Below are 14,865 nucleotides of genomic sequence, written 5' to 3' on the forward strand. Positions count from 1 at the left end.
ATGACTTGAAGAAAACTCCAAAGACTTCCAAAGGCTCAGACATTTCCTACTACTTGGTCTCCCATTACCTGAGCCAATAATCTTCAGGAATGTTCAATTTCAGATATACTCCAAGTCTTTTTTAAAAAAAAAAAAAAATTTAGCCCTGCCTAAAACTGTGAGCAACCAAAGAAACTTATGAAAGGGGTCTGTGACAACCTGACATGCTATCTCACAGAAGCTTAAGTTATAGAAAGCAGTGCTAGTTTCCCATGAAAACATTAACAATTATTTGCTGTCATTACATAACTGTTTCCAAGTCAGCAAGATGCTGATAAAATCAAGAAATGCTCTTACAAAGTATCCTTTCACTACTTGGCAGTTTCCTTGTAAACAAGAAATCTCCCTACCAAAGTGTTACCCAGAACACAGAAATGATCAGCTGATGTTCCGTTTACAGTGTTTAAAGGTACTTACGAATTAATTGGTTTTGGTTTGGGATTCTGTTGTTTGGTGCTGGGGAGGGGGGGCGCAGGGGGAGGGGGTTGGTGTGCCTATGTAGCCTGCCCAACTGGCCAAAAAGTCAATATTCAGACCCAGATTAGCTTCAATTCACAAACCTGCCAGCCCAGATAGGCTACCACACACCTCCCTGCTGAATTTAAGATTAATATTACCCTCCTTCCTACGCCAAGGAAATGAACATGGTCCAAAGTCCAAGTTAGGAGGACCTTTAGGCCAGTACTCTTTCAAAAAGTCAGCGAGCAGTTCCACATTTGGAAGAGGTCATTTATGCTTCAAAATCTTCATTCTGGGTAATTTCTGCCTTTGTGACAACAGTAGATACTGTATTTGACAGATACATAGTTCTGCCTAGAGGTTAAAAACCACCTCACTTGAATGATCCCAAGTTTTCTGCTAAAAAGAACTGAGGGAACACAGGGCAGATGCATGGATCCCACTTAAGAAATCTGAACAACCAAAAATGACCCCACACCTTATGCAGGATCAGAAGGTTCAAGGGATTGGGATCATGAAAACTGATAAACAAAAACCTGGGTTATAAAGTCAAACTCTACCCTGTTGGAGGTCAAATCAACTCTCAACACCAACATGGTTCCATCAGGAGAGCACTCCTCACTGTTGAATCAAAATGATTTTTCTTTTTTTTTTTGGTTTTTCGAGACAGGGTTTCTCTGGGTAGCCCTGGCTGTCCTGGAGCTCACTTTGTAGACCAGGCTGGCCCCGAACTCAGAAATCCACCTGCCTCTACCTCCCAAGTGCTGAGATTAAAGGCATGCACCATCGCTGTCCCGCTTTTTTTTTTTTTTTTTTCCGGGGGAGGGGGTTGGTTTATTTCATTTTTCAGAAGAGATGACACTATAACCTGCAGTGTGTTCTAGAAATGTGTATTCCGCACCCCCAAGTAATGTGTTTGCAATGAGCAGCTGCCCCCCCCCCCAACACCTACTTTCAACTTCCCTTTAAGGAGCAGTTTTTGAAAAGCAAAGTTAGTATGAAAATGAAGGCACCCCCTCTGGATTCCAGCAGCGACGGAGAACTGGGTGAGAGGTGAGAACCGCAGGGACCTGAGCCCTGGGTCCTGAGTGACGCTCCCCAGACAGGTGACCAAGTTTCTTTCCCCCGCTTCGCCAGCACCCGCCAGAGCTCAGGAAGGGAGGATGGCTTGCCGCGCCCGCCTCAAGAATACGGGTTCGAGACCCGCGGCGGCAGTGGCCGCGCCCCCGTCCCACCGGAGCGCACGGTCCGGGCAGCCCGGGACAGAGGTCACCTGGAGCGTCAGGCGCGGAGCCCCGCGAGCGCGCGCAGCCCGAAGCTCACCTGGCGGCTGGCCGCGGCCTCCAGGGCGGCCTGTGGGCGCGGGCCGGGCGGGACGGCGGTGTCCCCGGGCCGAGCCGCCGCCGCCGCCCGCCCGCGCGCCCGCCCGTCTCGCCCTTCACCCGCCGGCCGCTCCGCGCCCCAGGAGAGCGGCGAGCGCGGGTCCGCCGCGGCGGCGGCGGCGCGGTGCGGCGCGACTCAAAAGTCGGAGAGGGCGGCCGCGGGCGCCGCCGCCTCCTCCTCCATGACTGTTTACCCGGCTGCATTGTGGGAGTTTGACCTTCGCCGCCAACCGCCGCCTCATCTCGCGCCGCCGCCGCCGCCGCCGCCGCCGCCGCCGCGCACGCCATGGGAGCCGTGACTGACGGTGAGGCCTCGGCGGGTCCGGGGACGCGGGGCAGCGCCGGGATCCGGGCCGTCTGGGGTGGGGGGCTCCCGGGGCGGCGCGCGGCGGGGAGAGGCGCAGGGCGGCTCGCTCGGCCCGGGCGATGCAGTGCCCCGAGGGGGCCGCCTGGGGGGCTTCCCGGGCCGGGCTGGGTCGGGCCCACGGGCAGCGCGGCGGGCCCCAGGGAGCGCAGGAGCTCGGAGGGCGGTGGAGTGAGGACCCCGAGCTGGGGACGGCGTCTAAGAGGAACAGGGGTGTCTGGAGGGCCGGTCGGGAAGTGTATCTGGGCGACTTACAAGGTAAGGCGCCAACACGGGAAGAGGCCGGCGGCTTGGACCGCGGCAACAAAAGGAAGGCATGTTGGGGCGGGTGAGTTGTTAGCCTGAGTGGATTAGGAGTGATGGATGGTGGACAGTAGATGTCTGTGGGCTGAGAGCAGAAATAAGAGGGCGTTAGGGAGAAGAATGGACTGACACGATAGGCAACTGGAGCAAGAACTGAGAAGGTACCCGCTTTGGGAGAAAGGTTCCGGTGGCTTGATGTTATTTGATGGGCTGATCAATAGCTATGGATCGATCCCAGTGGAGAAACAAGGGACTTCCAGAAACGAACAACGATCGGCCCATATTTGAGGACTGGCCGAGGAAATACCAGGTATAAATAAAGGCCCCGGAACTTGGTAGGGGGAATTTTAACCTTGGTTTTGTTTTTTAAATTCGAGTTTAATTTATTCAGGAAGTACTTAGCTTACTTCCAGGCAATGCTTTACTGAACACGTTTGATACCCAGAACCAACAGGTAAAGGTGTTTCCTATTATACGACTGCAGTGGTCGTATAACATTAAAAATTGGTAGGGTGGCTGAAGGTAAGCATACTGCATTTACTCTGTGTGTGTGTGTGTGTGTGTGTGTGTATGTGTGTGTGTGTGTGTGCGTGCGTGTGTGTGCGCGCGCGCGCGTCTGCCTCCCTCTGAGCTATCTCTGCCTCCCTCCCTCCTGAGGCAGGCCACCCTACTAGAGTGGCGGTCAGAGAACACTTGCTGAAGTCACTTCTTTACTTCCACCAGATGGGTCCTGGGAATTGAACTGAGGTGGTTGTTGGTCTTTCTACTGGTGATTAGAAAACTTGACAAATTTGCTTTCCCCCTTCCTTTGAAGGGTAAATAGGTGTTTTAAAACTGGAATTACAAGTGACCAACCACTTGTACAAGTGCCAAAATGATAAAAGAAATTAAAGATGTCATATAGAACTTAGAAAAACTTTACACCATGAAATTTCCAAGGTCAGGAAAAGCCAGTGAAAGGGTTTTTGTTGTTATTTGGTTTGGTTTTGAGACAAGGTCTTGCCAGGCAGTGGTGGCGCACACCTTTAATCCCAGTACTAGGGAGGCAGAGGGCTGGCGGATTTCTGAGTTCTAGGCCAGCCTACGCAGAGAAACCCTGTCTCGAAAAAAACAAAAAGAAAAAAAAAAAAAGAAAGAAAGAAAAAAGTGACAAGGTCTTTCTATGTAGCTCTAGCTGTCTTGGAACTCACAGAGATTCCCCCTGCTTCTGCCTCCTGGGTGCTGGGACTAAAGGCACATGTCACAGCGTCCAGTCATTGAAAGTTTTAAACTGTTACTGTGATGTGATCACATTTGCTTTTATTTAATTAATTGATGTCTTTATTTGCAATGCTGAGAGTAGAACCCATAGTCCTGTTCATTAGAAAACTGTTTTACATCCTCATCCTGATCCACATCTTCAGCACCAGATGTGCGTTTACAATTCACATACCCATTCTACTCTTTGGAGAATATTGAGGAAATGGGAAGGGGGTTGCAGAAATCGCTCTCTCTTTCACTAACATTTATATAATACTTTGCAGCATGTGTTGCACAGTGTTCTAGTTATCCTCATTTTATAGATGAATCCAGAACCCAAAGGAATTAAATAACAGAGTTTCAGTGAGTTAAAAACCAATAGAGTCTAGAAGAGTATTCAGTCCTGTGGGGCTGAAGAAGGTGCAGGTAGTAGTGAACTGGTATGTAGGTACTGGGATTGAGCTCAGTGCCTTTGGGAGAGCAGCCAGATGCTCTTAACTGCTGAGGCCGATTTCAGCCCAGCTAGTGTGGTCTGTTCTTAGCCCCTTCTGCAGTGGGTTAGTGGAAGGTAAGGGGGTCTTTGATCAATATGACAAAACTCCAACTGAGGGAATTCAAAAAGTGAACAGAACTCATAGAGAATGTCAGGACTACTCAGATGCGGGAGCTCAGAGGTTATCTTAGGTTTCTGACTTGGTTGATTCTGTGCCTTGCTCCAAAAGAGGATTGCATTCTGTTGGTGAGAGAAGGAAACTTGAGCCCCCTAGTCCTTGGAGGCCACAGGAAGCCCCACTTTACATTTACAAGCTTCTCCCCTTTGTGGGGGTTACCTAGCTTCTTTGAGACTCAATTTTCTGCGTTGATGAAGAAACAATACAAGCTACCATGGAGTGGTGTTTTGAAAATGAAATGTAATAAAAGTTATAAAAGACTTTGTATTGAACCAAACACATACTAAAGTTTAGTAAATATTCCTAAACACAGAAGTTGTTTGCTAACCTCTTTCCACTTCTCTATGGAGAAGTGTGTCTTCGTTAAGTGCCCCTTCCTTTGCTTTGGGGAATGAAAATTGAACTGCAGTCAGTTTTAAATAAGCAATCAATAAATATGAGGCGCTAGGTTCAGGGGAAGATTAGAGGGAGAGATGCTGGAACATAGATATCAGTAGCATGTGTGTCACTGTGTGCATATGCATGTTACTAGGGGTTGAACCAAGAGCCCTTTGCATGCTAAGCAAGTAATCTAGCACTGAGCTAAGCCACATCCCCAGCACTGGGATTCATAGGTGAGAAAATGGAATGGACTGATAAAGAGCCAGTCAAATTCTACCTCCTCTGAGGTGTATGTCCTTCTAACTAGACACCTCAGTGTGCTGAATGGGTGCTATTTCAACACCAAAAGTGCAAAGTTTCCCATTCTCAGAATTCACTCACATCTGTGTACAAATTGCTCACACCTTTTGTACGAGTAATTGTTGCTATGATAATGAAAACAAGTGCTAGTCTTTGTTAGTGTTTAATTGAGTTGGTCTTAATTTAATTGATCTTTAGAAGACCTCTGTAAGCATCAAACCCAATTACAAAATACTGCAGTCAGTCTGGGTGTGGTGACTCACGCCTTCTATCCCAGCACTCCAGAGGTAAAGGCTGAATGATGTCTGTGAGTTGAAGGGCAAACTAGTCTACGTAATGAGTTCCAGGGCCACCAAGACTACACGGAGAGACCCTGTCTCTAAGAGAGAGGGGTGGGGGGGAAGAAGGAAGGAAGGAAGGAAGGAAGGAAGGAAGGAAGGAAGGAAGGAAGGAAGGAAGGAAGGAAGATAAATAGAATGATCTTGAGGTTAGTCAGTCATGGTACCTCAGCCCTGTAACAGCCATTAGGAGACTAAGGCAGAACCAGGATAGTCTGAGCTACCAGAGGAGGTTAAGTTGGTTGGGGCTATTGATTATGATTTATTTGACTTGTGCACATTTTGCAAAACCTTTACAAATAGTAATACTACATTCATATGTAATGATGCACAGAACTAAAAGTGTACAGCTGGCATGATCACAAAGCATAGTTTAAATATTTTTAGTTAGCAGACTTAAGATATTGGTGGTATTTAGTCCCTCTCTGTTTCCTTCTGCATTTATGTTTGACATCCCAGGTGGGTGATGAGAACTGGACTGGGGTCCTCAGGAAGAGCAGTGTGCATTCTTAACCACTGAAATGGCTCCAGCCCCAAGCTGTGCCTTTCCTTCCAGCACTTGACAGACCGAAGCAAACAACTTCTGGGAGTTTGAAGCCAGCAAATTTCAGGGCAAGACCTTGTCCCAAAATGTGTGTGTGACAGAAGTGTGTGTGTGAGAGTGTGTGTGTGTACTCAGAAATTCTGCATTTTAATCTCTTTAAGGACTATGTCTTATTTACCTTGATCTCTTCAAGTTGTTTGGTAATTAAAGCTTGAAAACATTAGTATTTTTAAAACACATTTAGATGATCAGGTAAATCTGTACTTTGAACAACTTTTCAAAGAAAGCTATTCTAAAGGTTTCTGCTAGGGGTGTCCTTCCTATAGTGGGCCTGTCCCCACTGCACTTGTGCTTACACCCTTATGCTTACACAGTGGAGCTCTTGTCAGAGACTTTGCTGTTGATGCATGGAGGCTCTCCAGGAATATTCATCCTTTACATTTGTATTCAAAACATAATGAATTTAGTTTAAAAGAAAGTGAAAACCCAGACAATAAACAAAAATGATTAAAACAGTATCTAAGAAAATCATTTTTCATTTCTATCTGTAATCTGCTTATCAGAAACAATCATTAATATTGTTCATTACCCATGATTACCTCAGAGATATTTTCTGAATGTATACATGCTTATATACACGATTTTCTTTTTTCTTTTTTTTTTTTACACATTGGACAACATCCTCTGCTTCTCAGAAGTTACTTTAATTATCTAAAGAGGTTGTTTTGGCATTATCCTCCTAATATTATTTGAGTGCATCATAATTTAACAAGCCTCAATGTTTAGGTCTGCAGGCATTGTACTGCAAACAACACTGCTAAAAACATCTCTTAATGTCTGCTGTGCATGGTGCTGCGTCTCCGCAGTTCCAGCCTCTGCCACAGTTTCAGAGCAAGTTCCTCCTCAGCATCTATACTGAGAGCCTGGGTCAAAACTCAAAATACTTTTTCTGGGGGCAGGGCATGAGTGTACCCCTTTCACGCATGATAATCATGATACACGTCTGCACGTGTAACATGATTAACTATCCACGTCCACACGTGTGTAACATGATTAACTGTATCCACGTCCACACGTGTAACATGATTAACTGTATCCATGTCCACACGTGTAACGTGATTAACTGTATCCACTTCCACACGTGTAACGTGATTAACTGTATCAACGTCCACAGGTGTGTAACATGATTAACTGTATCCACGTCTACACATGTAACAGTAAGTACAGTGATGGAGGTCTTGGCAACAGTTTGATTACTGAGTTATGATCTGGTAGAAGGAAATGATTTTTCTCCATTTGCCTTTGTGATTGTAGCCCAGCACTACTTGGTTCTGGTACGAGCACTAGCTCAGGGGCTGGAGAGATGGTTAAGAGCACTGACTGCTCTTCCAGAGGCCCTGAGTTCAATTCCTAGCAACCACATGGTGGCTAACAACCATCTGTAATGGGATACGATGCCCCCTTCTGGTATGCCTGAAGACAGTGACTATGTACGCACTACATACATTAAATACATACATGCATACACACACACACACATTAGCTCAGGCTGATTGAACCCCATTTGTTCTCAGCATCATTTTGCACTACTTTTATGTTCTATTTTCTCTTTGCATTGGTGCAAAAAATGAGACCCTGAAGTCAGGATCCGTCTTGTGGCAGCAGAGGCTGCACAGTGACCTGCAGGTCAGCCTGCACGGGCTCTAAGAAAGGATGAGACAGTGTTGTTTTAGAGTGTTTGACAAGGAAATTGTGTTACTTCATGAATCTTCCTTTCTCTCTGCCCTGTTACTCTTTTTTTGTAACTTGATACTACATGGAAGGAAACTTTCTCAGTTCTTTCTGTCAATGCCTTACTTAGCTGAAGATCTGCACAGTTCTGGCTTCCTTTAGTTTAGACAGCTTTTTTCTTCTTTTCATTTTTTTTTTCCTTTTTTTGCTTCAAAAGTAGTTCTCTTAACAATTATTGACTTAGCCTTTCTGATGTACCTGAAAATGTCCTCTCAACAACCCATAGAATGCCAATTGTGAGGGTAGAGTTTTACCTAAGACCTCAGCCCCTAGGACAGGCAGATATACCCCGGACAATCACTTTTCTTTGAAGAAAAAAATAGAAGAAAGATTTTTAATTGTGTCAAGATGCATGTAAAATTTATCATTTTAGTGTTTGCCTCAACTGATGGCATTAAATGTATTTATTTTTCAGTAATTTTCTTTTCATTGAGCAAATGAGTAGTTATATACTTTTGTCTTGAGAGTTGCTCAGAACCAAATGTTCGTTTTAATTCTCATTCATCTTTTTTCCTCCAGACGAAGTTATAAGGAAACGTCTTCTGATTGATGGAGATGGTGCTGGGGATGATCGGAGAATTAATCTCCTCGTGAAAAGCTTCATTAAATGGTGCAACTCTGGATCCCAAGAGGAAGGGTACTTTATTCCACTGATGTTTCTGTATCAGTATCCTGCTGGAACTTTATTAAGACCATGCTAAATAGTTCAATTTACCTTATCTGTCGAGTGCGGCCACCTCTAGACTGATCAGAAGTTTGGTTTATTTATTTGTTTGTTTTTGTTTTTTCTGTTCTTCTATTTGGAGTCACCTTTATGTTTGTATAATATGCAGAAAGGACATTAGTAAAAGAAGAAATGAAGATCAAACTCAGGCTTAATTTGATTACTTTTAGCAAATCAGTATTTGCTAAGTATCGCTAAAGGAAGGGTTTTTTTCTTTGTTAAGTTAATATTTAAGTTGCTGCAAAATAATTATATACTAATAATTACATACTGTATTAGTTAGGGTTTTACTGCTGTGAACAGACACCATGGACCAAGGCAAGTCTTATAAAAACAACATTTAATTGGGGCTGGCTTACAGGTTCAGAGGTTCAGTCCATTATCATCAAGGTAGGAGCATGGCAGCATCCAGGCAGGCCTGGCACAGGCAGAGCTGAGAATTCTGTCTTCATCCATAGGCTGCTAGTGGAAGACTGACTTCCAGGCAACTAGGATGAGAGTATTAAGCCTACACCCACAGTGACACACCTATTCCAGCCAGGCCACACCTCCAGATGGTGCCACTCCCTGGTCAGAGAATATACAAACCATCATACATACTAATAATTACATACTAATTTTATACTAATTTTGCTGGATTTACTTTCTGCTTAAGTATGAAAATTATGAGAACAGAATTCTGAAAAAACTCTTAGTCAAAATATAGTTAGGGGTGATTTAAGATGCAAACAAATTGTTTAGATAAGATGAGCACAGCAGTCTCATTTTGCTTTTGTAACCAGAACAACTTATAAATTCACTTACATCATTCTAGCAAAGAAAATAGTAAGAGTGGATGTTCTAAGCTATTTTAAGTTAAGCAATTCTGTCAGAACTTGGTTTAGTTTACAATTCCTTTTGATTCCCTTTTTCTTTTTCATAGGTATAGCCAGTACCAACGCATGCTGAGCACTCTGTCCCAGTGTGAATTTTCAATGGGCAAAACATTGCTGGTATATGATATGAATCTCAGAGAAATGGAAAATTATGAAAAAATATACAAAGAAATAGGTAAACATAGTAATTCTTTCTGGAATTGTATTTTTGTGGTTTAAAGCTATCTGATAACAATATGTGGATTGTAGTAAAATATCAGTAATTAAGAGTCTGCTGTCAGCAGCCACAGTGTTGAGTAATAACATGCAGCACTTCGTGTTGTAGGTATTTTTAGAATGTCATTGTCTATTGTGTTATCAGTGGAATGTCTATTTAAAAGCACAGGTTATATATGTTATTATAACTACCTTTTTTAAAAATAGAATGTAGTATTGCTGGAGCACATGAAAAAATTGCTGAGTGTAAAAAGCAGATTCTTCAAGCAAAACGAATACGAAAAAATCGACAAGGTAAGAATTTGAAGGACTTAGGTTGCAGATATTCCTGATTTCAAGTTAAGTTTTTTAATATTGAAAGGTAATTTCTGCAACATGAATCAATTTACAAAAATTACAATTACACTTATACTTAAACCTCTGTTACTTAACTATATAGAGAAGGCAAGGTGTGATGAAAAAGATTTTATTCTGATGAGTTTTATTGTTTATCCAAGAATATTTCAGTATTTTTTACTATCTTCAGATTCTTTTCCTAAGCAGTGTTACAGTTAATCTCCAAATGTGAACAATATGACAGACTGAGGTGTTTATTTGCTAGTTTAATGAAACTACTTTCAGAAAAAGAAAATGGAAAAGAAATTTAACGTTTTTTTATTCACAAAGCAAACAAACATTATCCACAGAATTACCTAATAGCAAATTTAAAGTGAAGAGACAGCAAGTTGGCCCAGTGGGCAAGAACACTTGCCATCAAGCGTGACGCCCTGAGCTTAAGCCCTAGGACCCACGTGGTAGAAGGAGAAAAGTGAGTCCCTCACTGTGCCATAGCACTCCAATACACATAGATATATAAAAATAAAATAAACATAGACATATTAAAGACAGAAATAAAGTTTAGTTTTATTCTAATCTCTTAAGTTAGAATATCCTTCACTTAATATCCTATCTGGCTATCTGAATATAATTTTAATGTCATACATGTGTCTCTGTACAGCGGAGAGCAGGTGCCCATGGAGGCCATCTTATCCCTGGATTTGAGGCAGTTGTGAACTACACATGAGTGCTGAAAACTAAATTGGGTTTTGTAACACATTAGTATATGCTCTTAACTACTGAGCCATCTCTCTAGCCCTGGATTTTTTTTTTTTTTTTTTTTTTTTTTTTGGTTTTCTGAGACAGGGTTTCTCTTTGTAGCCCTGGCTGTCCTGGAACTCACTCTGTAGACCAGGCTGGCCTTTAACTCAGAAATCCGCCTGCCTCTGCCTCCCAAGTGCTGAGATTAAAGGCATGTGCCACCACTGCCCAGTGGAAATTAATAGTAGGAATATTGCTCCTATTACATAAATTGGGAAAAGATAAAGAGCAATGTTTTTAAAGTGTTTGTTATGGTACATTCTTGAACTCCCATCGCTTGGCTAAGGCATGAAGGTTACAGATTCTAGGTCAGCCTGGGTTTAGTGGAAACTTACCTCTGAATGAATGAATGAATCAATCAGTTAATATCATAATTGGGTCTAGTAGAAATTTAGCTCTAAATTAAATAGGTAGACAGATGAAAGAGAAAGGAAGACAAACAGACAGAATAACCATAACTATGACAACATTGTGAAAAACTAAACAGAAATAGAAAATGCTGTTATTTGATAATTGTGAGGTTTTATAGCTTAGATTCATAGAATGTAAGATTTATGAAACTGGTCCAGAAAGATGTATTTTCTTCGGTGTTTTTTTGTTTGTTTTGGCGAGGGTGTGAGGAAGTTAGGAACTTTTGAATCAGTCATTTGATGGTGATCCTAAGTCTTGTTTGCGCTGCTGCCCACTTCTCATTCTGTCACATGACTGGAACACCGGAAGTGAGAGTGAGGACCCCTGCTTGGAACATGAGGTCGTTATGATGTGCTTATGACTGAATTGAGGGATTTGCTTTGTTGGTTTGGTTTGGTTTCTTGCTTTTGCTTTGTTTTTTGGTCTTTTTCAAGACAGAATTTTTCTGTGTAATTTTTCCTGGCTGTCCTAAAACTTGCTATTTATTTAGATCAGGCTAGCCTGGAGCAAACAGATCCACTGGCCTTGGCTTCTGCCTCTGCCTCCCAAGTGCTGGGATCAAAGGCATGTGCAAAGACCACATTATTGTCATTTCCTTAAGAAAGTGAATAAGAGTTATTTTCATTTACACATTTCTTTTTGGTAACCCAGGTTAAAAAAGTGGCTTAATTTGGCAAATATTTTCTTGTCTTTCAGAATATGATGCTTTGGCCAAAGTGATCCAGCATCACCCAGACAGGCATGAGACACTGAAGTGAGTGTAGAGCTTTACAGGGAGCTGGCCTTCAAGCGAAGTGCTGAAGAACTACGCTGCACACTACATTCTCAGATAACACCGCCACCCAGAGGAAGGGTCACCCTTTAGTATCACGTGGTCTTACGCTGCCTTACTATCTTCGGCTCACTCCCTATTGGTTCAGAACATGTGTGTAATGTGCCCCCAGAGCAAATGGATATGTTTATTTTATTCTCTTACTATAACAGAGTATTGAATACCAATAAAGATTATGCTACATGCACATCTTTAAAACAGCTGAAGATACACAAACAGTACAAAAAAAAAGACACTTAATGAAAAGACACTTTCTGAAACATCATTTATGAAAATTAAAAACTCCCTCAAATATTTTATGCTAATACTGTATATTATTCAGTGATACAAATAGATGTGTCTAAAATAAATTATGAAATTATATTTTTTGTTATTTTAAAATTTGTATCTATAATATAATTTAGGAGCTAGGAAATCATCCTCAGTTTCAAAATCTTGGATTCCTTTTTCTTTAATGGGTGTTATGCATACATATATATGTATGGGTACCACTTGCATGCCTGGTGCCCATGGCAGCCAGAAGAGGGCACCAGATCCCTGTGACTAGAGTTACAGACAGTTGTGAGCCACTGCGTGGGTACTAGGAATAGAAAGAACCTTGGTCTTCTGAAATAGGAGCAAGTGCTCTTAACTGCTGAGCCATCTCTCAAAACCCTTTTATTTTCAGAATATTATTTTGTGGCCAAAATACTATTTACATTTTCCCTTAAGTAGCAAAATATGACATTGTTTTGTTTTATTTTGTCCCCCTAGGGAGCTAGAGGCTCTGGGCAAAGAATTAGAGCATCTCTCACATATTAAAGAAAGTGTTGAAGATAAGGTATTTGAATATATATGTTATTCTCTACATGTTTGTTTGTATGTGCGTGTGTGTATTTAGAGACAAACTTATATAAGTTGTTTTCTTCTTAACACAGCTGGAATTGAGGCGGAAACAATTTCACGTTCTTCTTAGTACCATCCATGAACTTCAACAGACATTGGAGAGTAAGTGAAAAAACATTCCAAAGTTACTGCCTATGGAGATTGTACATGGTCGGGGAATCCTTCGCTGAGAGAGTCTACCTCCAGAATCGAGTGGTATATCTGGATGGCATTAGAAACCCTCATCTGTTGAACTTTATGTATACAAACAGAAGAACAGTGATTTTTTTGTGGTCATTTGTGCTTTACATATATGTCTAGCAATAAGAAAACTTCAAGCCTTTAATCCCAGCACTTGGGAGGCAGAGGCAGGCAGATTTCTGAGTTTGAGGCCAGCCTGGTCTACAGAGTGAGTTCCAGGACAGCCAGGGCTATACAGAGAAACGCTGTCTCGAAAAACCAAAAACAAAAAAAAGAAAAAAGAAAACCTTAAGAGTAATGGGGACAAGGTCAAACTACAGTAAGTCATTGGTGTGCTAGGCTGCCTGCATGCTTAGCAAATGGGGGCACACTGAGAAAAAGACTTGAACTTTCTTGTGACTGTAACTAAGTAGAATTTTCTGTGTTCTCTGATGTCTGATTGTTTTGTTTTGTTTTGTTTTTTTTAAATCAGGCTAAGACCTAGATTTTAGTTCCTTTTTTTTTTTTTTTTTGGTTTTTCGAGACAGGGTTTCTCTGTATAGCCCTGGCTGTCCTGGAACTCACTTTGTAGACCAGGCTGGCCTCGAACTCAGAAATCCGCCTGCCTCTGCCTCCCAAGTGCTGGGATTAAAGGCGTGTGCCACCACGCCCGGCTAGTTCCTTTGTTTTTAATGAAATCTATCACACAAATTATATGCTCTTAATAATATGTAAAAATAATCAAATATAACAGTTACGTTGGGGGGGTTGCAGAGGGGCTGCATACATAACCATGTTGTGCATATGAAGGCCAGAGGTCAAGGAAACGTTATCTTCTTCTACCCTGTGCTTTCCAGATCGAGCTCAAGTCATTAGGCTCAACAAGGTGTGCCTTTGCCTGGTTTTAAAAAACGAAACAATGATGTGGGCCGTTTGCAGCCATAACTTGTCATTTTTCCATCTTGATTTAAATATATTTGCTAATGCAAAATAAAACTTCTCATGCATTACTAGGCACAAAATGTAGGTGACATGGAGTAAGGTTCTGTGTCTTCTTAACTACAGATGATGACAAGCTGTCAGAGGTGGAGGAAGCTCAAGAAAGCACCATGGAAGCAGACCCTAAGCCATAGATGGGCTGACCGTCGCCATTTACAGGGACAGCGAATAGCTGCATGGGCTTCCTGGGTTCAGTGTGTTGTACTTTTGGGATATTTCAATTTCAGCATTGAAGTACTTTGCTTTCAAGTATTCGTGTCATTCATATTTCTTCACAGAACGGAAATGTATCCCATATATATGTATTTTTTAAATACATTTTTATCCTTAAACATAGAAATCAGCATCTGAAAATATTTAATAAAATGTCTCAAGGTGGATCTTTGTGCTCATTCAAAACTCTAGGTAGCTGCTAACACTTGCCTTAGCAAATCAGGTAAGGACTATCTAAGATGGCGTTTGGGATACACATGAGAAAATGAATAGATTTCTAGAAGATGTTAGTAAAACTTGAGAAAATGGAGTTCATGAGTAGGCTTTAGAGGGCCATATGAGTACTTATGGTGTGTGTTTATTGTAGGGGAAGCTTTCACACTGTTAAGAATGACTGTCGTATGAAATCAGTCCATCTGTGTTGCTTTTCTACAGCTCTCTCTTAGTCCTTGAGGAATGTGGTTGGTAAATGCTTCTATCATTTTGTTTTGAAGAATCTTTTTAAAAAATACTTATTTGGGAACATGCATGCATGGCATATGTTTACATGCTTATGTATGAGGGCGTGCACCTGCTGCAGCATGTGGTTAGATTCAGACGACA

General features: G+C 42.0%; 2 protein-coding genes across 6 annotated transcripts in view; one reads left to right on the forward strand and one right to left on the reverse strand.

Moving 5' to 3' along the window:
* Positions 1 to 1,950, reverse strand: part of Atxn7 (ataxin 7) — a 147,965-nt gene extending 146,015 nt beyond the window's left edge. For both annotated transcript variants that reach the window (XM_029469050.2, XM_029469048.2), the window contains exon 1: positions 1,822 to 1,950. The gene's annotated coding sequence lies outside the window, so the exon portion shown is untranslated. The remainder of the gene's footprint in view (positions 1 to 1,821) is intronic.
* Positions 1,842 to 14,427, forward strand: Thoc7 (THO complex subunit 7). 4 transcript variants are annotated; one of them, XM_021181650.3, is made up of 8 exons: positions 1,842 to 2,185; positions 8,331 to 8,448; positions 9,458 to 9,585; positions 9,834 to 9,920; positions 11,871 to 11,928; positions 12,760 to 12,826; positions 12,924 to 12,993; positions 14,116 to 14,427. In XM_021181650.3, the coding sequence occupies exons 1-8, from the start codon at positions 2,167 to 2,169 to the stop codon at positions 14,181 to 14,183; spliced, it is 615 nt and encodes a 204-aa protein (XP_021037309.1). In that variant the 5' UTR covers positions 1,842 to 2,166; the 3' UTR covers positions 14,184 to 14,427. The 4 variants fall into 4 exon arrangements, with proteins under 4 accessions (XP_021037309.1, XP_085684484.1, XP_021037310.1 ...); XM_085828358.1 differs by lacking the exon at positions 1,842 to 2,185 and adding an exon at positions 2,292 to 2,502; XM_021181651.3 differs by lacking the exon at positions 1,842 to 2,185 and adding an exon at positions 2,587 to 2,857.
* The last annotated feature ends 438 nt before the right edge of the window (positions 14,428 to 14,865 follow it).

Source organism: Mus caroli, unplaced genomic scaffold, assembly GCF_978045245.1.
Source record: "Mus caroli unplaced genomic scaffold, Mus_caroli_1 scaffold_12, whole genome shotgun sequence".
Lineage (NCBI taxonomy): Eukaryota > Metazoa > Chordata > Mammalia > Rodentia > Muridae > Mus > Mus caroli.

What these genes read in the sequence shown, in the direction of transcription:
- Thoc7 (XM_085828358.1), top strand. Translation starts at nt 2,307, where the DNA reads ATGCAGTGCCCCGAGGGGGCCGCCTGGGGGGCTTCCCGGGCCGGGCTG. An exon ending in TCTGGATCCCAAGAGGAAGG is followed by an intron (nt 8,449 to 9,457) that starts GTACTTTATTCC and finishes TCTTTTTCATAG; the next exon opens with GTATAGCCAGTACCAACGCA. An exon ending in AAGAAAGTGTTGAAGATAAG is followed by an intron (nt 12,827 to 12,923) that starts GTATTTGAATAT and finishes TTCTTAACACAG; the next exon opens with CTGGAATTGAGGCGGAAACA.